General features: G+C 39.1%; 2 protein-coding genes across 2 annotated transcripts; one reads left to right on the forward strand and one right to left on the reverse strand.

Moving 5' to 3' along the window:
- The first annotated feature begins 1,709 nt into the window (after positions 1-1,709).
- U2A' (U2 small nuclear ribonucleoprotein A) lies at positions 1,710-12,228 on the forward strand. The gene is made up of 8 exons (XM_078585183.1): positions 1,710-1,998; positions 2,204-2,244; positions 4,385-4,514; positions 4,604-4,809; positions 5,979-6,152; positions 6,509-6,559; positions 7,028-7,180; positions 12,032-12,228. Exons 1-8 carry the CDS (start codon positions 1,917-1,919, stop codon positions 12,035-12,037), a joined length of 843 nt encoding a protein of 280 aa, XP_078441309.1. The 5' UTR covers positions 1,710-1,916; the 3' UTR covers positions 12,038-12,228.
- Positions 12,229-17,550: 5,322 nt separating this feature from the next.
- On the reverse strand, positions 17,551-21,596 carry ENT1 (equilibrative nucleotide transporter 1). The gene is made up of 2 exons (XM_078584902.1): positions 21,001-21,596; positions 17,551-18,480 (listed from the first exon to the last, which is right to left on the reverse strand). Exons 1-2 carry the CDS (start codon positions 21,515-21,517, stop codon positions 17,747-17,749), a joined length of 1,251 nt encoding a protein of 416 aa, XP_078441028.1. The 5' UTR covers positions 21,518-21,596; the 3' UTR covers positions 17,551-17,746.
- Positions 21,597-27,589: the final 5,993 nt, after the last annotated feature.

Genomic DNA, 27,589 nt, shown 5'->3' on the forward strand with positions numbered 1-27,589 from the left:
GAGTTTATGTAGACAAAAACGTAGTAAACGTTCCATTTACTTGATATGCATAGACTGAAAAATTCTCAAAGTATATTTATATCATTTGATATATATGTCAGAAACCTTTTTTTTAGTCTGCACAAAACCCCTAGAGTATTGTATGTTATGTATTCTGCCAGGAATTATAATCTGATAAATCATAATTTCCTCGTAGCCAGAGTTCTTATCAGGTCTTTGTGTATTACATCAAATCCTTTCGTCAACACCACATTACATAAATAATAAATGTAGTTCACTACTCAAAGTTTTGAAGCTAAACCCCAAATTATTCTAAAACTTGTAAATAGCACAAGCTCTTAGCAGATAATGGCACATTGCATCAAAACTGTTTCCAATAGAAATCCATTCAAATGAGATTGAATAAATACTTCATAAATTTGACCCACTTAATATGAAAATTGCTTAAAATAAATCGATTGTGTTAAATACCCATGCGGTGCAGTGTCCTTATGCTTATACAAAACCATGGCGACCTGAATACTTTGTGCTCAATCATTAATAATTAAATGTTGGATAACAGTTTGGAATTTCGAGAATGAACTCCATGAGATTATGGTCAACCACACGATGGACTGGCCACACAAAATGACATGCAAATAAAGTAAAATTTAATTAATAATGCATATATCCAACATAAACACAACCTACATATAATTGAATTTATATGTATGTATTGTGAGTTTACTCCATTTTTGCCACAGACCCTGAAATATTGGATAACATGAGAAATTATATTTTTGAAAAAGAGTTCTCAATATATCATGCCATACTTCATCAGCTCCAAGCAAAATATTGAAACATGCAAAAAAACCTGAAATATGCTAAATAATTTGTGACTTTACAGTCATGGCATGCTAATGCACCCAAACCACAGAGAAAAAAACAATTGGAAAGTGTTGGAATTGAATCCACAAAGTCTGATTGGGTCGGCGATTTGCTTGAGGTGGTAGGATTGGGATTATCAGGTCATGAAATTGATACAATAAAGTGTTGCCCTGTGACACAGGCCGTAATTCCTATACTGAAAGAAAATTATTTTATTATCATAGAATGCCCCCAATCAGAGCTGAATCATCATGTTAAATTATAAGTATTGATATAAAATTAATCAAGTAAATTCATAAAACTTTCAGCCAAACATTTCCACTCATGGATCACCAGTCATTAATATTTCAAAATCGTAATTAACAAAAGCCAGAATCAAGCTTAACACAATACAATCAGATTAGGGTAATGACTACTCGTCTAAGATTCCAATATTATGGGTCAGGAGATACTAAATTATCAAAACTAATTCTAAGCAAGGCAATGACTCTTCTAATGAACTATCATGAGATTACATCCATTAAATTTCACCAATAAGAATACTCTTTACTTGAATGACAAAGGGTTTTAGGTAGGAAAAAATTACAAGGCATAACTATACTTTTCCTCTTTAATTGAATGACTCTCCTTCCTAAAACCCTTTGTTTTACTCATCCCTTCATTTAAAAAACCAATAAAAACTTAAATGTAAAACATACTTTACAGATAAAAGAAACTTTCATTATAATGTAGACTTGAATTTGAACAAACTTTAGCATTATAGTGTATGAGCTTATAAGAAAATAAATGAAATATGTGAGAGTACATGAAAAGAAAGATATAAACTTACCCATTTAAGCAGTATTGTAACCCAGAATAGAGGAGAGAGTTCTGTCAAAAACCCTTGTCTTCGATCTGCTCCCAAAACCCCCCTCTCACGTTGTTCAGAGGTTGGTCGCTTTCTCTGATAGTTTTCCTCGGTGCAAGAGAAGAAGGGTATACTTTGTTTCTTCACGGGCAATTTTCTAGCGTTTGCTTGAGTTGAAATCGTTAAGGGGGCCGTCAAAATCATGGTGCGGCTCACGGCAGACCTAATCTGGAAGAGCCCGCATTTCTTCAACGCTCTAAAAGAGCGTGAACTTGATCTTCGAGGTGAATACCCACTTTGTGAGGGTCAATTCCCACTTGGGTTTTCTTATTTCATGTTTGTTTTCGCCCCAAAATTTGATCTTGGGGAACTTTGCTGAGTTTGTAGAACCCAACATTGAAGGGCGTTGCTTGCATTATTCTTATTCTTATTCTTCTTCTCTTTCTCTCTCTTATAATTCCATTCGGATGATTTTATGGATTTTTTCAGGGAATAAGATTGCGGTCATAGAGAACGTGAGCGCTACAGAGGTATGCATTTTTCCTGAAATAAATATAGAATTTTTTTCAATGCACCATCAAAAGTGAGGACCTTAAATAATGCAGGCCCCCAATTTTCCGAATCACTGATGTTTCCTCTTTTTCCTAGCGTGATAACTAGAAACGTTTTCTAACTTGGTGATTTCTCCGAAAAATTTAGAGCGGTTTCTTTTTTATGTCTTTGTGGCCAACGCTATAAAAAACTTCTATATTTCAATGAAAGATAGCTGTGTACCTCTCACGGGCCACGATATAGTTACATATCTTGTATTTCAGAAAGTTGCCAAAAGGTTTATCACTTGTGCGCATGTGATAAAATTCCAAATATTGAAAAATTTGAGCTTCTCTGAGTTCTGAGCGATGAAAATAAGAGTTGAAAACATGCTGACTCTTTCTTTAATATGCCCATTGAAAGAGTTCGGCACAACGAGTGCATATTGGGCATTAGGTATAGGGTGTTTATATTGGGTTATATGAGGGAATGTATGTGGTCCGGAAGATAGTTATCTGGAGATCTTCCCTAGGGCTCATTCATTGGTCTGGAATTGGCTATTCAGGCTCTAAATTATCTTCATCTATGTAACTCATAGATCCTCATGAAGATTTTTTATCTATGGTGTCAGATCCAAACCCGGTGCTGCTTTTGATTCTATGTTAGTGATCTGTGGTCGACTGTGTCAGACTTGTTGTTCTTCATGGAGTGCTCTCGCTGCCAGCAGTCAATATGATTACAGGTTTGAAAAGGCAAAAGCAATTCACTCACTGTAGAACAGCCAGTTAAATTGGGGGTTGGGCTAGGTCCAATCCAAGTCATTAAGAAGAGCCCTTAGGTAGGTCATCTTAAGGACATATTTCCAAATACTTGAGAAATAAGTTCTTAGAAAGTGTCACAGATGAGTAGAGGAACTGTCAAAAAAGGAGATACCAGAGGGGAGAGGGGAGGCAGGGCATTGGAGGAGCCTACGGCCCCAGGAGCTAGGAATAAACCGTAAATGTCTTTATTTCATAATCTTCCTTCTGCCTTAAATAGACGGATAAATATTGCAACTTCACTAAAAATCTGCCTTCTAATGTAAGGGATGACACTTTTAACCCTCCATTTAACAGGGACCTATCTAGAAAATAAACTAAAATATAACTCAGACCAACAAAGTCTAGTTGTTAGAGCAACAACGACATATGTTATCTGAATATCAGTGTTTAAAATATTAATACCGGAACATTATGTCCATCAACTGGACTTGATGTAAGGCTGGTATAAGCATCTGTCGCAGCTACTGCCGTGGCTGCCACAAACTCCAGAGACCCTCAATTGCAGCTATCACCGTCTCTGTCACGTCTGCCGCAGTTTCCGTACCTGCTATAAGCATCTGCAGAAGCCACAGTCGCCGCATCTACTGTCATCAGAATTGCCATTACGACATAATCTGCCGTAATGAGCTGGATTGCACCTGCAGGCCCAACCGTCAACGCAGCCCAACCCTCATAGCCAGTTTGTTGTGGTACCCTTCCAAATAGTTTTTCCTCAGAGAGGGAGGGAGGGAGGGAGAGAGAGGGAGAGGGAGGGAGGGAGGGGGAGAGAGAGAGGGAGGGAGGGAGAGGGAGGGAGGGAGAGAGAGAGAGGGAGGGAGGGAGAGAGAGGGAGGGAGGGAGGAAGGGAGAGATAGAGAGAGAACGAGAGGCCTCCATTATACTGCCTGTTTTATCTTAATTCTCACATTTTCTTTCTTAAAGAACTCATGCTTCCTTTTGCTATGTACTTCCTCTAAGACTATTTACCTGTTAATCGGTACTGTTTCTTTGCCGTGTACTCTCTGATTAACATTTTTCCATTGGATTTGTGAATTGGGAACTCGGCCAGGTCAAGTGTTCTTCAACCATTGATGCATCTGGATAGGTGCATGCCGTGCATATTTCTGTGCTGTTGTGTTCTTCTCTACGAACAATTATCTTTCTTGAAACTTAATTGATGATTATTCATTGAACAACACATTTAATGTAGTAAATATCACCTCTGACTGAGTATCAATTTTTTCCCTGTTATATATTTTATCTTGTAAATTACTGTGTAGTTCAACAAATCTTACTATTACTTGTTTTCATGTGCCCTGTTGCTATGATTTCTTGCCAGGATCAATTTGACACTATTGATTTGACTGATAATGAGATAGTTAAGTTAGAGAACTTTCCTCCCATGATGCGTCTTGGTACATTGCTGATGAACAACAACAGAGTTACTCGCATTAATCCCAATATCGGGGGTGAGGCATGCAGAAATATTGAATAATTTGTAATCTAAATCATCTACCTGAATACTTATTTATTTATTTCCTCCATGGTCTCTTTGCAGAATTCTTGCCAAAGCTGCATACTTTAATTCTCACGAACAATCGTCTAGCCAACTTGATCGAGATTGATCCACTTTCCTCCCTTCCAAAATTGCAAACTCTAAGTCTACTGGACAATAACATTACAAAAAAACCAAACTATAGGCTATACGTTATTCACAAGTTAAAAAAGCTGCGGCTGCTGGATTTCAGGAAGGTGACGCTCAAGGTCAGTTTGTTTTAAGCTGTCAACAAAAAACCTCTATCTAATTTTTCCTCTGTTGAATCCACGAAAGGACATTTTTTATATGATACAGGCAAGGTTAGTCATTTTTCAATGTCATCGCCATTGTCATCGACCCTCGTTGAATGTTGATTGATGAATTTTAGTTTGGCTGACATTGTCGATGATGAGGATGCGGTGTACAGTTGATGTTGGTGATGATGGAATACCTCCTATGGTTGATGCCATCTGTCAATGTTGGCCATCCACTTTGTGTAAAAAAACTGTCCACTCGCCATAGTTAATATCATCATTCACCAGCCTAGTTGACTAAATTTTCTTGAAATATGGATGAGTGATGGTGAATATGGCGTTGATGCTTCTTGATGTTGCCCACGTCATTCGCAAACAGTCAACCAACATCAACATTAATGTTACACGTCACTATTGTCAGGATGGGCTAAACGTTATTTGCAAGTTTAGCATGAGCAGGATAGTATTAAAATTTTGGATACTGGTGTTTATTTCATGATATTAACCTCCCTCGCCAATTTTCAATTCTCGTTCATTTCTATTTCAATTGTCCCATGCTCGCATATAACGTTTTCCCCTTGCCTCAAGATGAATAAACGCTTGAATGACTGTCCGTTGTAATTGTATTCTCCCAGATTTGAACTTCCATTGAAATTTTTTACCCACAATATTTTCACTGTGTCTGAGTCCAGCTAGATCAAAATTGATGCCTATTTGAGATAATAAACGAATTATTTGGTCACAATGTGATTTTTTACACATAATTTCAGCTTATTATATTTTTATGGATGGTTGTAAGCCAAAAAACCCCTAGGCAACAAATGAAAATAATAACGGTGACCATTACTTTAAATAAGCTCTTCGAAAAATCGCATTGTGACCAAATAATTCGTTTATTATCTCAAATAGGCATCAATTTTGATCTAACTGGACTTCGACACATTATTAGTGAAAAAATTGCGGGTAAAAATTTTCAATGGAAGTTCAAATCTGGGAGGATACACTTACAACGGACAGTCATTCAAGCGTTTATATAAATTAATTTGTATCAGTAACTGCTGTTTGCTTTGACTGGAAAACATTTTTACTTTAAAATAATTTTTTGCACAAAACGTTTTATAATATCTGTACTCTGATGATAGGAGAGAACCGAAGCAGAAGCATTGTTTGCATCGTCAGAAGCTGTAGAAGAGGTTAAAAAGCAAGCAACAAAGACAATCACCGTAGCTGAGCCGCCCAGATTGCCTGAGAGGCCAAAGGAAGAACAAGCACCCAAAGTCGTCGCCCCTACGCCGGAGCAAATCACAGCCATTAAGGTATTTTACCTTTTTTTAACAAAAACCATGGAATATTTTTTTTTGACAAAGTCGTCTAGTTGCCAACTCAATGTCATCAAGTCGCGTCATGGTCAGCTTTTTCCAGATATGTTCAGTTAGTACAAAAGAAATCATGTATAACTCAGATCATATGATCCTTCAAAAAAATCACATAGACAATTATATTTTTCATCAAACCATATTCACTTAAAATGCAAGAAGCTTATTTATGTTTAGGAAGTATGAGTATGCCCAAAGGTTGGTAATTCTTTTTCAGTTGACTTAGGATTTTTGGGGTTACTTGCATTCATCTCTCTTGATTCTTTTAACATTCTATCGTGGTAATGAATACACAGGCTGCAATTGTGAGCTCGCAAACTCTGGAAGAAGTTGCGCGACTAGAACAGGTAAAACCTTCATTTTGCAATTGGTTGTCATTTCTGTAAACAGTAGATAAGGTTTGACGCGTTATGACAATGTTAAATTTTGCCGTTGAAGTTGACGCTGCCTATGATTGACAGTTTGCCAGTCATCAATACAACTGATGTCAACATCACCATCACAAATTGCCCGCATTAGGCTATCAAAGTCAACATAAACGTCAGCTAGGCCAGTTGACGGCAATAGCAAAGTGTTGGGGTTGACGATTTTTAACTTTTTTATTAAGTTGACAACTGTCTTTGTCAGGGTGTGACCTCATCAACGTCATCATCATTGTCAACTACCCATATTCGTTAGTGTCATTAACATCATCAGTGTCATTGACTGTAGATGATGTTGACGTTGATATGTGCAGAACCCTACTTGTACGAGTTTTGAAGACATTTTCTATGGATCATGTTCACCCATTATCAAATTATCTCTCCCTTTTGTAGGCTCTTATGTCTGGACAACTTCCAACCGATCTGAAACTCCCAGAAAACAGTGCTTCAGATGCCATGGGTAGCAATGCTGATAAAATGGACACAGATGAAGGCAACGGAGTCGAGAACACTTCTAAAAATGCTGAAGAAAGTCAACCAATGCAGGTTTGTTTGCTTTCATATGACCGTTTTCTATCGTTAAAAGCCTTATTCTTTTTCACTTCCCTAGGCCAGTTTGCGCTTCATGTTTTCATATATGTCTCAAACCATGTAAACTTTGCTGATGTTCTGACTGAGAGATTGTACTGAGCTATTCCATTCGTTTAAGGGACCCCAGATGATATTTTATTGTTAAATGTGTCGAATAGGCAATGCTTGGCCAACTTCCTCATTTTAATCTAAAACGCTTTGAAATTTTTTACTGAGAAATCACAGAGAGCTATAACCCATCCTTTCATAGAGTCAGCTGAAGATTTGGCTCTAGATGCATTCTATGCATGGATCTTAAACACTGGAAAAATTCCTATTGCAAAATCGGATAGCCAGTTATGGAAAATCGTCAATGTCATCACTTAGTATTGTCTTTGCCATTGTCATCCATGTTTGAGCTTTTCTGACGATGCCATTGACGATTCATCATCGCCATTTGTCAGCTGACGCCTCTCTCTCTCTCTCTTTCTTATATTTCTTTCTATTGTTAATCTATAGTGGGCCTGTACGAGTTAAGCCCATTATCTAGAAAGCTCTAATTTTAGAACTCTCATGTAATTTCGGGATACCAAAGCCCTATAAAAGGGGTAGGGCCCATTGTTGTAAATAAGAAGCCATTTTTGGAAAAGTGCTGTTTTGTCTTCTATTCCAAAACATGGTATCAGAGTTCGGGTTGGAGAAAACCCTAGCATAAGTTTGTGATTTCAAGAATCATTTACGTTGGAGTTCAAGTTGGAAGGCATTGTCAGCAAGAAGAAATACCGTCGGTCAGTGGCATCGGCGATTAGGTTGACTTGCTACCGTCGGTCAGGGGAATCGGCGAGGAGGTTGATTTGCTGCTAGAGAATCCAGGTGTGTTTGCTCCTTAACTAAAACTATGTCTGTAGAAAGGGAGATATTGAATATGAAGGGGGTTAAAGGCACAGATGAAATCAGTGAGGAATCCTATGTCAATTCCTCAATGATTCTTCCTGTACCGGAATCCCTCAAGTTAAATGGAAGAAACTTTGAAGAATGGGGTCAAATTGTGGAGTTGACCCTCAGCTTAAAGGGCCTGGAGGATCATTTGGAGACTGAGATGAATTCCTCAGATCCTGGATATCAAAAGTGGAAGAAGGACGACATGCTTGCCCTGATTTACATGAAGACAAGCATGAAAAATGACCAACTTCCCAAGGTGAAATACATGAAGACCTCTTATCAGGTCTGGTCCTATTTAAAGAAGAGTGCTCCCAAGAAGTGCACAACATATATGAGTTGCGAATTAATGCATCGGATCTGGACTACTCAACAAGGAGAAAGACCAGTATCTGAATACTATGAGGAACTTTAAGCTTTGTGGGCAGAGTTGGATCATCTAAGGCCAGTGAAAGATGAAAATGTGTGGGAATACACCAATAAAGATAGATTGTTTAAGTTTCTCCTGTGTCTGAAGCCAAGTTTTGAATCGGGAAAAGGTTCCTAGCCTGGAGGAAGCTCTCTATATTGTGCTCGATGAAGAGTCTCTTAGAGGCCTCAATCCTGAAGGGAAAACAGGGAAGGAGCTGGTCTCTTAACTAGGTCAAGGGGACCGAAGGATCGAAATCAAGGAGAAAAAGGATTTGCCTACAAGAAAAACCAGGGACAAGGTGACAGAAGCGATTGGAGAGGACCAAGAAGACCTAATATAGAATGTAATTATTGTGGTAAAAAGTGGCATGTAGAAGACTCTTGCTGGGCAAAGCATGGTAAGCCTGAGAAGGGAGACAAAGCATACAATGTGCAAGCTGACAACTGCCAGGAAGAAGGTTGAAAGTTCAAGAAGGAAGAAGGAGAGGAAAAAGAGAAGGGAAACAGCGACATAATTAAAGCTCTCAAGAAAGAAATCCTGGATGAAGTAATTGGCCAAATCAGTTTCTCGTCCTTGGCCACTTCAGGTGAGTCTTCTGCTTATCTTTCTTTTGTTAGGAGTGATTGGGTTGTGGATACTGGGGCTACAGATCACATGACTCCGAATCGCAGGAAATTTGAGAAATTTAATGTGTGAGAAATTGTGTGAGAAATGTGTGAGAAATTTCCATCGTTACCTTTAAAGTTAGGACTTACACCAAGAATCCTTGGATGTACAGCCTTTGTTCATGATGACAACCCAAAAGATAAATTTAGTCCTCGGGCAGTGAAGTGTGTGTTTGTTGGATATTCCTCAACTAAAAAAAGCTATAGATGTTACCATCCTCCTAGCCGGGAATTTTTTATTTCAGCAAGTGTTACCTTTCATGAGGATGAAGTATATTTCAAGGAAGAGGCGCATGCAGGAGTCTCAAGCCAAGGAAGTGAACAGAGACATGCACAGGTAATTGGGGAACCATGTATGACATGGAGCCAGTTGAAGAAAACTTGATAGAACCAGAAGAAGAAGAAGAAGAAGAAGAAGAAGAAGAACAAGAGAGTGATGAGTTAGGGGGGGAATTGAAGGAGAAGAAAACCAAGGAATAGAAGTGGACAGCACATGCAGACAGGAGGAAAATGAGCAACTACAGGAGCGGGAAATGGATCAGGAAAATATCCCTCAAGAAGGAAGAAAGGAACTGACAGATTCAAGAACACAAAACAACAATGATCTTGGTTGGCCCATTGCTCTAAGGAAAGGGAAACGTATGTGGACTCAGAAACAGGAATACTCATTGTCGAATTATGTAAATTATCAAGCTATCAGCAAGGATTACAAGGTATTCTTAATGGCCATTGAGATGATAAATGTTCCGAGAACATGGCAACAGGCGATACAGGATGAGAAATGGAAAAAAGCGATGGATGAAGAAATGGGTGCTTTACTCAAAAATGGTACTTGGGAAATTGTGAGGCTTCCAAAGGACAAGAAACCAGTAGGGTGCAAATGGGTTTTTACGGTAAAGTATAAATCAAATGGATCAGTAGAGAGATATAAAGCACAACTCGTTGTGAAAGGATATACACAAGAGTATGGGATTGATTATGAAGAAACGTTTGCACCAGTAGCTAAAATGAACACTGTCAGGGTATTAATTGCTTTAGCAGCCAACTTTAATTGGGAGATGTTACAATATGATGTGGAAAATGCATTTCTGAATGGGGATTTGGAAGAAGAAGTGTATATGAAGCTACCACCTGGATATTACAAAGATGAAGATATGAATGCGTGTAAGCTGAAGAAATCTATTTATGGACTGAAGCAGTCTCCGAAGGCATGGTTTAACAAATTCTCTGGAAGCTTGAGAAATATGGGATATTATCAGTGCTACAATGATCATGCTCTGTTAATAAAAAGGGGATCTTCAGGTAAGATATCAATTCTTCTGGTACATGTAGATGACATCATTATCACAGGAGCTGACAAGGATGCGAATCTGCATTGAAGTCGAAAGTAAGGTCAGCTATTTGAGGTTAAATTGTTCGGACGGTTGAGATACTTCTTGGGAATTGAGGTAGCCTACTCCAAGACAGGCATATTTATCTCACAACATAAATATATAATGGACCTTTTGAAGGAAACCAGTGTGAGTGACTGTAAGCCATCAGCAGTCCCAATCGACCCAAACTCCAAACTTAAGATAGATGAGAAAGATTCACCTGTAGACAAAGGCAGTAATCAAAGACTCATCGGGGAAACCGATATATTTGAATCACACCAGGCCAGATATTGCATATGTGGTTGGAATCCTCATTCAATTCATGAAGGATCCAAGAGAGTCCCACTGGCAAGCAGCACATAGAGTGTTAGCATATTTGAAGGGCACTCTTGGACATGGGTTACTGTTTAGGAGAAATGGAGGACTAAAGCTAGAAGTATTCACGGATGCAGACTTCGGAGGATCAATGGTGGACAGAAGTTCAACATCTGCTTATTGTTCATTCCTGGGAGGAAACCTAGTGACGTGGAAAAGTAAGAAGCAGTCAGACGTCGCCCTATCCAGTGCAGAAGCAGAATTCAGAGCTCTCTTGAAGGGAATTTGTGAGGCAGTATGGTTGAGAAACTTATTAATAGAGATTGGATTTCCAAGTGCAGAACCTGCTGAGATGAAGTGTGATAGCAAGTCAGCCATTGCTATATGTTTGGATCCTATTCATCATGTTAGGACAAAACACTTCGGAATTAATCGACACTACACCAGGAAGAAAAGAGATCAGAAAATTATCAGTCTGGACTATGTACCATCTTCCGCGCAGAGAGCTGATATGCTGACTAAAGGAGTCACTGGAGCAACATTACAAAGACTCAGCGACAAACTGGGCATTCGGAGTCTTCATGCACCAGTTTGAGGGGGGGGTGTCAGCTGACGCCTCTCTCTCTCTCTCTCTCTCTTTCTTATATTTCTTTCTATTGTTAATCTATAGTGGGCCTGTACGAGTTAAGCCCATTATCTAGAAAGCTCTAATTTTAGAACTCTCATGTAATTTCGGGATACCAAAGCCCTATAAAAGGGGTAGGGCCCATTGTTGTAAATAAGAAGCCATTTTTGGAAAATTGCTGTTTTGTCTTCTATTCCAAAACACCATTGTCCACTCACTGTCATCCTCATTGGCAGCAAACAACGGTTGACAGATGATGACAAACTTATCGTCGTCAACCAATTGATGATGATGACAATTCTTCATTGTCTTCGCTCACTCTCCATCGTCATTGACCCACCAAAATAAGGTTGTCATCATCATCCCCAAATCCAGTCCTCATTCATCCAGGTTTTGAGCTCAGATGAATGGCCATGATTTGCATATATACATTGCTATCCAGCATCCTTTTATATTTTGTTCCAAGTTAACATCCGATTGAGGTTTGTCTTTGTGCAGGACTAGCTGCAGCTTGCCATGTTTTCCCGGCCTCCATGGAAAGATGTTCATGTTATTTTCACGTTATTACTGTCACATAACAATCACATCAGACGAATTGGTGCAGTTTTGCTTAAAAACAGCATGGCGGCCAACAACTGTTCCACCTTGTCTGAAGAACAGATTTATCAAGGAAATGAGTTCCTCGGTTGCCTCAAGGTTTGTTTATGTCCATTATAATTCATGCATACCCTAGTCCTGATAGTTTTGTTTAGTTTTATTTACAAGCTATATAATCATGTCTATAATAGTATTCAGGTAGTAAAATGGTATCCTGTGGCAAACAAGCCTGTAGGCTGGAGACAGAGAACCAATCAGACTAGTCCGAAGAATGATTGTAATATGCCAATGAATTACTGGGTTGGACTTAGTTTTGTAGATTTATAATACAACCCCGGACCCCTAAGGATAACTCACCTCATTTGCATAAGATCTCTTTCACATAAATATGTATAGCTCCCCATCTTATGCATGGGTACCAAGATGTACAGGGGTTCAACTTGATGAAAAGAGAGGAAGAGGAAGAAGGCAGGACAGTACATTGATAAACTCAAAATTAGAGTTTTAATTTTTCATTGGTGTTTCTGAGTTTAATAAATAAAATGTAAACTTGTACTCAAATAAATCTAGATAGAGATGAGTTCAGATTGTCTCCATAGAGAATGATAACTAAGAAGTTAATATTATTTTAATATTGATTAATGAGATGGGGGAAGATACAGATAAATACGGTGCCAAGAAACAAGGAAAATGTGCCAGAAGAAGATAATTATTAATAAGATTAATGTAATTATAGTAGATAGTAGATAGTGATAATGAGGATGTTAGAAGAATGAGGGAGAAGGGAGTGACAAAAACAAGAAATGATGGTGAGATGTTGATACTCTAACCTTGTATCTATGTACTATTTGATTTCAATTGCCAAATGTTCCACAAGGATTCTGTACGATAAGAGAAATTGAAATGGAGTAATGAGATCTGAGTGTCTTCTATTCCCTCTGCTAGACTCCTTCCTGGATCTGATCTGGACGGCTCCCACTCCTCTCTGTAGCTCCTTCCTGGATCTAGATCTGGACGTCCTTGTGCCTCGGTGAAGCTCCCGCTTGATCAAGATTCCCTCCCGATCGGCAGGCTGATTTCCTGCCCTCAGACTCTTCTCGACGATGTAATCATCGTCTTGTCCTCCAAGAAAATACTCAATGCCTATTATCTGGTCTCCTGACCTTATTTATAGGGACATGTCCCCACTCTGCTGTCTTGGTCGTCGTTTCTGGTCAACGGTGCTGGTTGACCACCCTTCTCTTGTTCCATCTTATTTATTTATTTGGCGATGAGATGAATCTAAGTTAACGTTGATACGAAAAGAATCAATGTAAGTTGAGGGCACTTACTGTAGATATTATGATGTGATACGACGACGGCCGGGATCGATCGGCGCGTTTCACGTCACAGGGTTATGATGCGAATGTATGGGATGTAAGCCGAATGATGAGAAAATACGAATGAGCAGATAAGAACTTGACGGATAGCGACGTCGGCCGTACCGATCAATGAGAGACGAGTGAACCTAAGATCAAACTCCCAATGACCCGCTGGACCTACTAGACGTCTACTAAGTGAGGGGCATTTAACAGCCCTGGAGCGTTCGGCGTCCAAGTCGGATGACAGTCTGTCTACCACAAGAATCCCTATGCTCGACAAGGTGGCTAGTCCTATCCGATGATGTTCGAGAATATCACGGTAGCAGACGCGATAGGGGAAGACGAGACTGTCGAAGATAATAATACTGAAGTTTATAGAGGGGAGACGACTGACCTTTGTATCGCTTAGTCCAAGGCGCCCAAGTCGTCGAGCGGATGCTTAGTGTCGGGTCGTGCGGACGAGTGTCGTTGGCGAGACAAAACCGGTGCGGACGGTGCGGTCGAACTACCAGCAGAGAGCTGAGTCCACGGGTGGCGTGCAACAAAAGTCGGAGCAGAGGGCGCACAAAGGCGCGCGCGCTGGCTGGCGACGCGTGGTCGTGTGGGCGGGCAAGACAACGAACCAATTATCGTGGGAATAGTCGTGGGGGTGGGGCAGAAAACCAAGTAATCGGTTATGGCGTAGAGGGTGGGAATCAAGAAATCAAGAAAGATGAGGGCGAAGGGGAGAATGAAGGGGAATCAAGGAGATATGGTGAGATCAAGAAATCAAGAAATCATGAAATCAAGAATTCAAGAAATCAAGAAATCAAGAAATCAAGGGGAAAGAAAGTGGGCGATCAAGAAAGACAAGAGGATGCGGTTGGGGATCAAGAAACGATGGGGAAAGGAGGGTGGGCGATCAAGAAAGGCAAGACGAGGCGGTTGGGAATCAAGAAACGATGGGAGAAAGGAGGGTAGGCGATCAAGAAAGGCAAGACGAGGCGGTTGGGAATCAAGAAACGATGGGGAAAGGGGGGGGCGATCAAGAAAGGCAAGACGAGGCGGTTGGGAATCAAGAAACGATGGGGAAAGGAGGGTGGGCGATCAAGAAAGGCAAGACGAGGCGGTTGGGAATCAAGAAACGATGGGGAAAGGGGGGTGGGCGATCAAGAAATGGTGGAAGGGTGGAAAAAGGTACCAAGAAATGGCTTTCTTGAACTGTAACAACCAAGAACCCTCCAAGAAAGAGGAGTTCTTGACGGATCTGGGGTGTGCTCCCTCGACGGAGCAGATTTCCCAGGTTGATGACGTGTCGGCGACGCTTCTTGAATCTCCCAAGACCCCCGGAGTAATCTCGACGAAGGCCTCTTTCGATTCTTGATGGCGGCGACTTCTTGAAACTCTTTCCTCGCACCGGAGTGATCTCGACGGCGCTTTAACACGTCTCCCTCGGAGTGATCTCGACGGGAGAGACGTGGGCTCTACCCACGGAGTGATCTCGACGTGGGGTGGGGCTAGCCAAACCCCCTACACTACTCTCTACGATAGGGGGGGAGACGAATTGTGAATAAACTTTTCAACAATGACTCCAAGGTGTTCCTTGGGCATGCCATCCCCTTATATAGTGAGGATGGGTGCCAAGTGAACGTGGGAGAGGACGAACCGTCGCGAGACGTGGTTCGGCCTCCCTTACAAATTCAAAATACAAACATAAAAAGTAAAAATGACGAGGACGGGGCCCAACAACATTGGCCCAGTCCACGAATCCAAAAATACAAACACACATGAAAATGAGCATAAGTAAAAAGATAAAAGTTCTTACGCGGGGTACTTAAACCCCGGGTGGCGAGCGTCGGCGCGAGCTGCTCGGCGTGGCTGACGACATCCCGTCGCGTCATCCTCGAGATGGTTCTTCGTCATCGTGGCGTCGTCCTCGAGATGGTCCTCCATCATATTACATTCTGCCAGAATCATGAAATTCTGTGAATTTATGTTCCCTGTTGATTCTTTGCATCGTCTCAAACATATATGAGACCACGTACCAGTTTGAGGATCTCATAAACCCACTCTCTTTCAATCCGCCCAAAAATGTAAGAAGCAAGTTTTAGGATGATTTTTGCCAAGATCCATGCCTCAAATTATAAATTAGAAGGTAAAGGCAGAAATAGGGTCAACCATTTTCTTTTTTTTTCTTCAAATTTGTTAGTGTGTTCATAATGAATTTTAATCTAGGAACTTTTTATCTGCAGTATTTGTGTGCTACATCACATGACTTATGCATTCTCCGCTTGTCATGCGTCACCATGTATTTGTGTTGTTTTATTGACTTTTTCACCTTGGAAATACACAAAAATACTGTTTTCCTTTTCTCGGGCTTTGTATGCCTGCAATATATTTTGAATAATTTCTTTTTTTATTTTTCCATGTCACGTGCAGATTAAAAACTTAGCTTGCATCTGTCAATCATTGGATGTTATGGCATCACGATTTGTAATGCCGTAATGATATATTTTCATAATTATTAACTTAGGTAATCATTGGTGAAACTAATGACTAGTTGCCATTCAATCAAATCTAATGACGCTGTGTCGAGGTATAAAATAAGACTAAAAACATTAAATAATCCCAAAAAATATTTTCTGTCTAAAAGTTTAATGGAAAAGACTTAGAAAATTAATATCTTGGTAGTCTAATGCCAAAACTAGTATCTTAGTATATATATATATAAATCATAGAATGTGAAAAGCCAAAACTTGCAGGGCTGAGGCTGTAAGTGCCTAGACTGTAATTTAGGAGTTGGTTGAGAGAGGATCCAGGAAGCAGAGCATCTGAACATGACATAACAAAGTTGAACTACACACTGAACATGTATACTTTTTTTTTTGAATTAAAAGAGGGAAGACCACCCGGAATTCGGTGGTCAACCCAGAAATACTATTATCGTAATATGATCGTGACATCCTTATGATATTCCTCATACCAAAGATACAAACACCATGTCTGACTTAGTTAACTAGATCATAGTAGTAAATATTTTAGAGAACCTAAATCACCACCTTAACGTTATCCCTTAGCTGCTGAAACCAACACATCCACTGGTCAGCCGCTTGGTGCTTGATAATGAACTCAGATTGCAATGAAATCTATAAAAATACAATACATATTTATTTCTAAAATGGAAACAAATTAAAATTTTGTGAATTGATAAATCAGTTTAATCTGGTGGGAGAATATGTTGATGTATTCTTTCAGATTAGGAACTTAGAGGGGGAATGTGAACCAAAATTTGGTTTGAAAAATACCACAAGATGGGGAAAAAGTGCCAAATTGCAGATACCATGGTTGACCTAAATAAAAGTTAAGATTGAATGCAGATACTATGGTAGCCACTTTTCTAGATTTAGAGCAATTTTTTCCCATTTTTTAAAAATCATCCTATCAAAGAAATGAGTGTTTATTTCTTCAAAGGATCAAGAATCCCTCACAAGTTTTTCCTTTATTTATTTCTTATTTATGTATGCATCTATTCTTCCAACTTTTTTAGTCTCAACAAAAAATGAAATATTCAAACACCAGATCTGAATTTTTTTCCCCAAAGCCAGAAATTTCATATTGAAACGAAAATTCACACGAACACATTTGGAAGCAGAAAAAATATACATTCAATTGATTCCAGCCACAACTGATGAACTCCAAAAAGGAGAAGACAGAGTGAAGAAGACAAAGAGAGAGAGTTCGGAAGAGAAGAGACTTGCCGCCCTCGGAATCGGGTAGATGGCGATCACACACAACCTAAACTATGATTAACTTTCCAACCCTTTATAGGGATTTAAGAAGCCTAACAACAGAGATTACAACAATAATATACCCCTACTTGGAGGAGCATCAACCAATCATATATAAAGCTTACAACCTTTGTACACATCTAATGGTCAGTCACTTGGTGCTTGATAATGAACTCAGATTGCAATGAAATCTATAAAAGTACAATACATATTTATTTCTAAAATGGAAACACCAAATTAAAATTTTGCAAAGATATAAATCAGTTTAATCAGCTCAGAACTTAGATGGAGATCACACACAACTCAAACTAACATTAACTTTCCAACCCTTTACAGGGATTTTAGAATCCTAACAACAGAGATTACAACAATAATATACCCCTAATTGGAGGAACATCAACCAATCATGGCACATACATAAGCAATGGAAAGCTTACAACCTTGAGGGTAAATTTTAAATACATGCAAACATTAAAAAAACCCAATAATCATATAACCCAGAACCAGGAGATTACTGAGCCACAGGCCAATCCCAGCACCAAGAACAGAACAATGGCAATCCCAGCCGTCTCCGAATGCTGAATTGGAACAGACTTTGGTGCAAGAATCATCAGCACACTTGTAAGATACCCATTGGTAAGCCCCAGCAGGGAAGTCAACACCGTGACCGGTATTTCCGTTCTGAGCATCTCCGGCCCGTGCATGCATGCAAGGAAGAGAGGAAAGAAGAGCAACCGGGCGACCGCTCCCATAATCGCGCCCGCTTCGCTCTGGACCATGTACACAGCCGGAAGGCACTTGCCCACAAGGTCGAAGACGTTGTACGTGGCGATGAGGATGATGGAGTACCAGTCCTTCAACGCTTCGGAATGCACGTCCTGGGTAAGGTAACCGGGGAAGATGGAGAGGGTGACCGCGTAGATGAGAAAGATGCCGAAGCCGAACCACTTGACCCTCGTGACGATGTTCCAGAGGGTTGACCGCCACACGGACCCGGTGAGGGACAAGTCTTTGCCCTCTCTCTCGTTCGCCTCGGCACGGGCTCGGACAGCCTTGTAGTAGCGGACGACGGGAAGGTGGTGCGCGAGGTTGTAGCAGAACAGGCAGAGTACCATGGTCAAGATGCTGACCGCGAAGTAGAGGTGGGCGCTCTTACGCAGGCCCGGCGCGTCTTGTGGAAACACAGCCTTGGTGAGGATTCTCATAATTGAGACCAGAACACCTGAGCAAGGGGGAAAAAAAAAGGATGAGATGGTAAGTAGATCCTAGATTCAAGGTCAAAATTAAAGGGGTTAATTTGTTTCAGTACCCTTTGCGCGTAAAAAGAGAAATAAAAATGCACTCCTTAAACAGTATTAAACTAAATTATGGCAGATTCAAGGTCAAAATTAAAGGGGTTTATTTGTTTCAGTACCCTTTGCGCGTAAAAAGAGAAATAAAAATACACTCCTTAAACAGTATTAAACTAAATTATGGCAGATTCAAGGTCAAAATTAAAGGGGTTTATTTGTTTCAGTACCCTTTACGCGTAAAAAGAGAAATAAAAATGCACTCCTTAAACAGTATTAAACTAAATTATGGCAGATTCTGAAAGCTGGTATTCGGGTGAAATCTAGAATTCCAATCACAAGTTTACTTTGTTCTCAGCCATTAGTTTTGAAAAGAACAAACTCCTTTTGTGCTTGATGGGATTAGAAACCACCTCGTTTTCTGGAAGTATCTTCCAGTCTGGAGGTTAAAAATGAGACACTGTTTGTTTCAGTACCCGCAACCCATACTAAAAATGTATTTTCGAAAATCTTTTTACGAAATTTATGACAGACTCCAGAAACCGGTATTAAATGAAATCAAGAATTTTTACAAAAAAGTGCTCTTATTTATAAGCCGCCAGCCTTGAAAGAACCTCCTGATTTTCTTGTCTTGGGGGACAAGAAACCACCTCTTTTTCTGGAAGTATTTTCCAGTTTGGAGGTTAAAAGTGAGTCACTATTTGTTTCAGCACCCATAGCACATAAAAAGATAAACTAAATTGCACTTTAATGAAATTCACTGCCGACTCTGTAAGCGGGTATCAGCAGAAAGTTGGAATCCTAACAGAATTCTTCTTATTTCTTAGGCATTAATTTTTAAAAAAGAACCATCTCAGTTTCTTACTCAGAGGAAAAGAAACCAAGATGGTGGAAGACATTACATTGTACAGTGACTTTACCAATTTTCTGAAGAATATTTATTTTACTGGCCTTGAGACTAATTAAGACAACATTTTCCTCTGCTAAAAAATCAGTACACAGAGAGGCGAACATAGATATTGCAAAAAATCAATTATTTTCTGGAATTCAAGGTGTCTGGGAAAGACATATCACAAAAAAGAGAGCAAACCCCCAATTTCAGACATTTAATTTCGTCGAAAACTGATGCATTCGAGAACAATCCAAACAAACAGACGAATATAACTAAGAAGACGAGGCAAAAATATTTTTGGGAATTCGAGGTGACACAGGCAGGCAGAGGAGCAAAAGAGAGCAGAAACCCAAATTCTTCCAGCAAATTTCATAAAAATAGATATATTTGAGAATACTCCAAACCAAAACTGAAAAGGGAAGAATTTTAATAGTCAGCAAAGATGAGTTTCAATTATTTTTGGGAATTTGAGGCACCAGAGGAAGGCATAGGACTCAAAAATGCGTGAAGCCCCAATTTCAGAGAGCAGATTTCATCGAAAATAGATGCATCAGAGAACAATCTAAAACAAAACTGAAAAGGGAAGAATTTAGGTAGTCAAAGAAGATGAGTTTCAATTATTTTCAGGAATTAGGGGCCATAGGAAGGCATATCACCAAAAAGAGAAAAAAATCCAGATTCAAACAGCTGTTTAAAAAAAAAAACAGCTAATTTCACCGAAAATTAATGTTTACAAGAACAATCCAAACCAAAGCTGAAGAGGGAGTTTCAGTTATTCTTAAGAATTCGAGGCGCCAGAGGAAGACACATCACCAAGAAGAGAAAAAAAACCCAATTCAAACGGCTGATTTCAGCAAAAACTGAAGTTCACAAGAACAATCCAAACCAAAACAGAAAAGGGAAGAATTGAACTAGTCAAAGAATATGAGTTTCAATTATTTTCCGGAATTTGAGGCACTGGAGGAAGGCATATCACCAAAAAGGAAAAAAAACCCAATTGAAACGGCTGATTTCAGCGAAAACTGAAGTTTACAAGAACAATCCAGACTAAAACTTTTTTTTGAAAAGTAAACAATCCAAACCAAAAATGAAAAGGGAAGAATTTAACTAGTCAAAGAAGATGAGCTCCAATTATTCTCAAGAATTCAAGGGGCCATAGGAAGGCATATCACCAACAAGAGAGAAAATACCACACTTCAATCAGCTGATTTCAGCGAAAAATGATCATGACAAGAACAATCCAGACCAAAACTGAAAATGAGTTTAAAATTATGTTTGGGAATTCGAGGGGCCATAGCAAGACATCACCAAAAAGAGAGAAAAACCCCCGATTCAAACAGCTGATTTCACCAAAAACTGATATTTACAAGAAAATCCGAACCAAAACTGAAAATGAGTTTATAATTATGTTTGGGAATTCAAGGGGCCGCATTGGAAGACATCACCAAAAAGAGAGAAAAACCCCCCAATTCAAACAGCTGATTTCACCAAAAACTCATATTTACAAGAACAATTCAAACCCAAAAAAAAATTCAAGAAGATGCAAAGCAAAACAAATTACCAGAAGCAGCAGTCCCCGCGACCACAGCCTGCATGTAGCGCTCAGGAAGCTCTCCAGCAGACCCGATGACGCCGCCCTGAACCAGCGCATCGCCGATTCCAGCAAGAACAACGGCGAAAACAGTAACGTCGTACGCAGAATACAACCCTCTCTGCCCCTTGACATAGGCAAGATCAAGCACAGGAACGATCAAGAGGCTGATTACGAAGATAACAAGGCCAGAATTGACGCGAACTGAAGCCCCCGATCGGTGCGCCCACCATCCGACCATGATCACGAGGAAGATCAGGGCGCAGAACATGTAACAAACGGCGAAAATGCGATCGATGGACACATCGGGGTAGATGTAGGAGAAGTAGTCGACGGCGGTGATGAACGCGTTCCACGGAACGAGAAATCCCGCGCCGAGGATGAAGTAGACGACGTAGGCGAGGTGAAATCCGTCCTCGGGAGGATGACCGTTCTCCAGTAGAAACGCCGTCTCCTCTTCCCCCTTCTCCGATCCGACCTCGCCCATCTCTCCTCTCTCTCTCTCTCTCTTCTTTCTCTCTCTACTCCTCTCTCTCTCTCTTGCTCTGTGGCTGAGCTCGTAAGCGTGCAGGAGAAGAGATATATACCAGTCGGGAGGTCGATGATGGTCCACGTTAACGGGTGCGATGATCCTGCGGAACAGTTCAACGTATTCCGTCATCCGCTCATCGTCCGCACCACACAATAAAGATATACCCATGATAAATCGTTTTTTTATTTGAATAGATTATTTTGGGAACATTTGGGATTGACTGATGATGGTTCTGTGCATAACAAACTTTATGCAAAATAAACCCTCAGGAAGTATTTGATTAGTCTTTTGGGATGACCCAGCCCAACGTCACCGGGATGCGGTCTCGTCTCTTCTCGTCTCCTCTCGTCTCCTCTCGTCTCATCTCGTCTCGTCTCGTCTCGTCTCATCTCGTCTTGTCTCGTCTCGTCTCGTCTTGTCTTGTCTCGTCTCGTCTTGTCTTGTCTCATCTCGTCTCATCTCGTCTCGTCTTGTTTCATCCCGTCTCGTCTTGTTTCATCTCGTCTAGTCTCGTCTCGTCTTCTTAGTGGCATTGTATTTTGGGACGGGATGGATGACGGCTGGCGAGGTTGGGATGATTCATTCCCGGAGATGGAACATGGATAATAGTTTTTGAGGGGAGAGGAATTGGGCTAGAGATAAAAGGAGAGGGTTTAAGGGCAAGGAATTGGGTTATTTTTTATTTTAGGATGACCACGGTAAATATTTGATTAATCTTTTGGGATGAATCAGCCCAACATCACTGAGACGAGGTATACTTATTTCATTATTTAAGTGGCAGATTATACTTAAACATGAATTCTCAATGTTCCAATTCATAGAGTACTCGAGAAGGACATGTAAATATCTAGATAAAAAAACAATATATAATCCCACTGAAATGACGATTTATGGACTTTTGTTCGGATATGTAAATGATGGATAACGGGTGATCTTAATGGAAATAGTTCACAATATTAACATATGAATCCATGTATGTTATTGTGCCTAAATGTCAATCAAGTTGATTCATGTCACAATTGTGATACCAGCCCCTTGACCTTGAACACCCAAATACATATTGTGGATGGACTCTTGTGTTATTAGGCTTTGATTGAGTGCTTGAAATCCAATTTCATGCAGTGGAAGATGGGAAATAAAGTCATAATTGATCTATAAAATAAGAAAGGATCTTATCACCTTGTACAGAACTGATTCCACCCTTGACCTTCTCCCTGGAAAAGTTTATCTAAGCCATTCACATGTTCAACCTCTAGACATATTTAGTTGATGGATGCAATGATGTATCTCTTCATCTTCGTCAATGCTTCTTAAAGATCTAGCATATTTTATCACCATAAAGTCTTACTGGTAGAGTGAGAAGATTAACAAGACATGAATAAACAGGGGATGCCCAGGTTTGGCTGGCACGGGCACCTAAATTGGGTGCACTCCTTATCAACTTATTTGAGAACCTTTTGAAAAAAACTCATTATAATGTTGTGTACCCACCGACATCCATATATCTTAAGCGTGTGACCATCTAGTGTATCTACACTAAGAAACTCTTTCCCAAAAAGGTCTCACTTTTGTCCTTAGTGTCTGACATCACATAAATTATTGGGTTATTTATAAGAAATTTACACATGCACATTATCAAGTTTAAAATGATTAAATTAATTCTTAAGGATTTACTCAACTTTGTGTCACATTTATTTTATGACCTTAAATATATTAAATAAGATTTATAAAATGCTCGCCATGAGTCAGCATTTGATCAATCGAATGGAAAACAATGACTACTTTCAGCAATTATTAGCTTAGACAATCATTACAAAAAGGTGTCATTATGGCATCATGAATTGTGATATCATAATGCACCAGCATTGAGTGACAAGCTCTTATTTTTTTATTCGTAGGGATGACATGGACAAAATGAAAATAAAAATCACATTTAAATCACAATAAATGCAATTCAAAACTGAGTAAAAAATGATTTAAAAAATCATTTTTATAAGTCAAAACTTGCGGCGGTACACATGGTGTGCACCATGTGCCACTGCATTTGATTAAAAAAAGAGAATAATGCTGATGTGATGGGCAGAGACGCATCATCACCTCAAAAAATTGTTGAGAAATATTATCTTTTTTCTAACGTGAATGATACGAGTCAAATCATCATTAAATATGAAAAAACAAATTGAAGAATATGATTTTTTTGTTTTCTTACCCTACACAGAGACATGTGGCATTCTAGGATCAACTGATAGCAGCAGATGGGATGATCTCACCAATGATTAAATAGAGGACGATTAAAAATATTTCCGCAGCTAATAGAAAATGAGGAAGCATCACCTTGCCTTTTTCTCATTATTATCATTCCATGCTCTTCCTTTCTCAATATTCTAAAATTCCAATTATCACTGTACACTATCTTCTATTTATTATCTACTATCTACTATCTACTATATGCTATATATGATAATCATCTTAATTATATTATTAATTATTACTATCTTGCCTTGCATTTCTCACCTATTGACTTTGTATTTCTTTGTATCTCATCTAATCGCACCTCAATAACCACTATTAAAAATACTGAATCCTTAATTATCACTCCATATGGAGATTATTTGTAATCATCACTATCTAAATTTACATTAGCGTGGACAGGTTTATATTTACACTCATTAAATTCAAGAATACTAATGACATATTAAAAACCTAAAATTTGAGTTTATTAGCGTCTCTACGCTAATGAATAGCTAGTGTTATTCTTTCCACATAGTTTGATGTGTGTCACGAGTTTCCATTGAATATGAATAAATATACTACATGTTTAGAGACTATTTATCACTGCATTATGATCTCATCATAATTCACTTGGTAATTTCACGTATTCAATGACTTCATTATAAGACACAATAATAATAATGAACAAATATTTATCTCAGCGATCTTCAAAATGACATGGAAACGTGGTTGGTTTGGCAGACACAAAATATCCATGATGGAAAATCATGCTTTTTACTATGAACATGATGGAATATATGTGGCTATAAAGCCAAGTACACATTCCATATCTTGTTCCATATTCATTAATGCATTTTATTCATTATAATGCATAAGGGATGCTCATAATGAACTACATGAATACATGATCTGACTTAGTCAATTATGATGATATCATATTTTTCAGATTGTTAATTCTATAATTATGTGTGCCAAGTATTATTATTCGAATACTGGAGAAGGATATCGAAGTATATGGATAGAATAACCCTGTCTAGTCTTACTCATATAATGAATATGGACAATCCTGTAGCCATTGGTGTGTAGACACTAAAGACCGGGGGCCTGTTGACTAGGCTTGAGTCCTTGAAGACCGGGCCTTCTGCTTCAACCCGTGCTCCTAGAGAGAATAAAGACTAGTTTTTTGGATCTAGATGCTCCCATCACAAATGATGTATCTGACCGTAGTCGTTGGATTTCCCGTCATAAGGGGTTGACAACCGTGAACCCCTTTAAGTTTGGTGCACCCCTAGGCCATGTTTGAAGTTGCATCAACATACACATAAGTCACCCCATCAATGATCTTGTTCGTAACTCATCGTTCATGTGACCCCACCATCTTTGTAAACGTCCACGCCCAAGCAGAAGCATGGAGAAACAAATAAGAAAAAAGAGTCAAATATAGCGCAGATTGTCTGATCTTCCATACAAAGATTGGTTGGTCACGATTAAAAGATTACTTATGATGCATCTTGTTGTGACGTGGACTTCAAGTTGAGTCGGCTCAAAGCGTGGTCATTACTTCTTTGTTCAAATTATCTCAGCCCGGTGGGTTACAATCCATCTATATATATGGCTTCATGGACAAACAATGTGAAGCAAATATTACTGATAGTGAAACTAATTTTAAAACTGGCAACTTTTCCAACTTCTTTGGGCCACATTTATTATTAGGGATAGTTAATTTCATATTTTATTTTTTCTAGGTAGATCATAAAAGTTAAGTATGATAAGAGGAAAATTTTGGATATTCCAAAAATTAAGTAAAATGTCCGTCCTCTGACATATGATAAGTCCAAATTTAGGAGTTTATGTCGTCGTTTTGATTCAGACTTAAACAACAATATTTATGAAGTTTTTTCACTTAAATATTCTATAATTAATATAGGGAAAGTAAGGGGTCGATCCGCAGAGAGGCAGAAATTAAAATTCAGAATTTTTTCTTAAGCTTGGGGTGAAGACAATGATTTTTAAAGTAAAAAAATACAATTTGGGATTTTTATAGATTTTTAGGTAATTTTCATAATTCCATATCATTTAAATTGAAGCCAAAATACAAAGAAAAACACCAAATAATATTTTTACACTATTTTTTCTATTTTATCTCAACAAAATAAATCAGCAATAAATATTTTTAGAATTTTCTGGAATTAAATTTACACCAAAAACCACTATAAATATGAAAAACGAGAGTTAGAGATTTTTTATAGAATTTTTTAGGTGTTAAAATGACTGTCAATTGATTATTTGAATTTTCTGGTTTTTTCCGAAAAAAAAATCTAATTTGTAAGTGCAGAAATTTTTTTCTGATTTTTCGGATTTTTTTCTATTTTTAATAATTTTTAAATACTAAAAATATGGTATTTACCTACTCCGGCGATCGCCGGAGTGGCGGCGGTGTCGGCGGCAGGCCAGGTGGGCCCGCGGGCCTGGTGTGTCCTGTATAGAGCTGGCCTTAGTGGGTCAGCCCACTAAGGTTAGCCCAATTTGGCTAAGTGAAGACTTAGCCAAATGGGCTTAAGCCTTATTGGGCTTAACCCAATGGTCAGGACTTAGTCGATTTGGCTAAGTCCTGCACAGGGCTACCCTGTGCCTTGCGGTCGTGTGCGCTGGCTGCGCGCAGACTGGTGGGCAGAGGGCTGTCCCTGCTGCACGGGCACCACAAGCCACCGCACGGTGGCGGCTAGAGGACAGAAAATTTGAGTTTTGAAAGGATAAAAATGATATTTTAATGCGATTTTTTTTGGAATTCGAAGTAGGGAATGCTTGAGGATATGGAGAGATAGGGAGATATTTTAGAGGGAGAAATAACTGTTTTTAGATAGATAAAATTTCAAAATGAGATGATAGAGAGAGAAAATGAAGAGATAGAGAGAGAAATTGAAGAGAGGGTGTAGAGAGAGTTCGAGAAGGAATTTGAAGGTGTTGATGAAGGATATTTTTTATGAAATTTTGAGGGGATGAACTGTGGATATATATGAATTTATAGAGAGAGAAAGAACAGATTCTAGAAGAGAAAGGGTTGAAATGAGGAGATAGAGAAAGAAAATGAAGAGAGAGTGTAGAAGGAGTTTGAGATAGAATTTGAATGTGAAAATGAAGAAGATTTTTTATGAAAATTTTAAGGGATTAACTAGGGATATATATTAAGGTCTAGTGAGAGAAAAAACCTATTTTTGAGAGAGAAAGTGGAGAAAATGATTGTTTAGAGTGGGAAAGTGATGGATTTTAAGGGTAAATGGATGGGAAATGATGGAGAAAGTAGAAATCTAAGATCCTAAAGCCTCAATGAAAGTTTAATGAGCCCTCAATCCTTCCTCTCAAGTATGGGTCCTTATATTTTTCCAGGATCAGGCATTTTTAAATGCGAACAAGAGATGAGATTAAGAGAAAACTTCAATAAACTTACATCAAGCAGGTTAAACAACCTGGATTCTGAAAAATGCCTTGTCCTGCTGGCCAGCCACTTGCCAGAGCACATTCAGAATGAGGGAAAATGAGGGATAAAAAGTCTATTTGGACATTAGGAGAATTACTAAAATACCCCTTTGGGCATTATCTATTCTATTTTCTTGCCATTTTGCCTCTTTTTCTGCATTGGTTGAGAGTTTTGTCTTGTAATTTACAGTTTGTTTCTTTTGTAAGGTGTTTGAAGGCCCAATAGGTAGGTCAGGTTGTGGCCCAAACCCCTCTGATATCTCCTTTAAAAGACCACAACACTGTTTTATCATTTGCAGCGCATTTTGATAATCACAA

The sequence above is a fragment of the Wolffia australiana genome, chromosome 13 (assembly GCF_029677425.1).
Source record: "Wolffia australiana isolate 7733 chromosome 13, ASM2967742v1".
Taxonomy (NCBI): Eukaryota; Viridiplantae; Streptophyta; class Magnoliopsida; order Alismatales; family Araceae; genus Wolffia; species Wolffia australiana.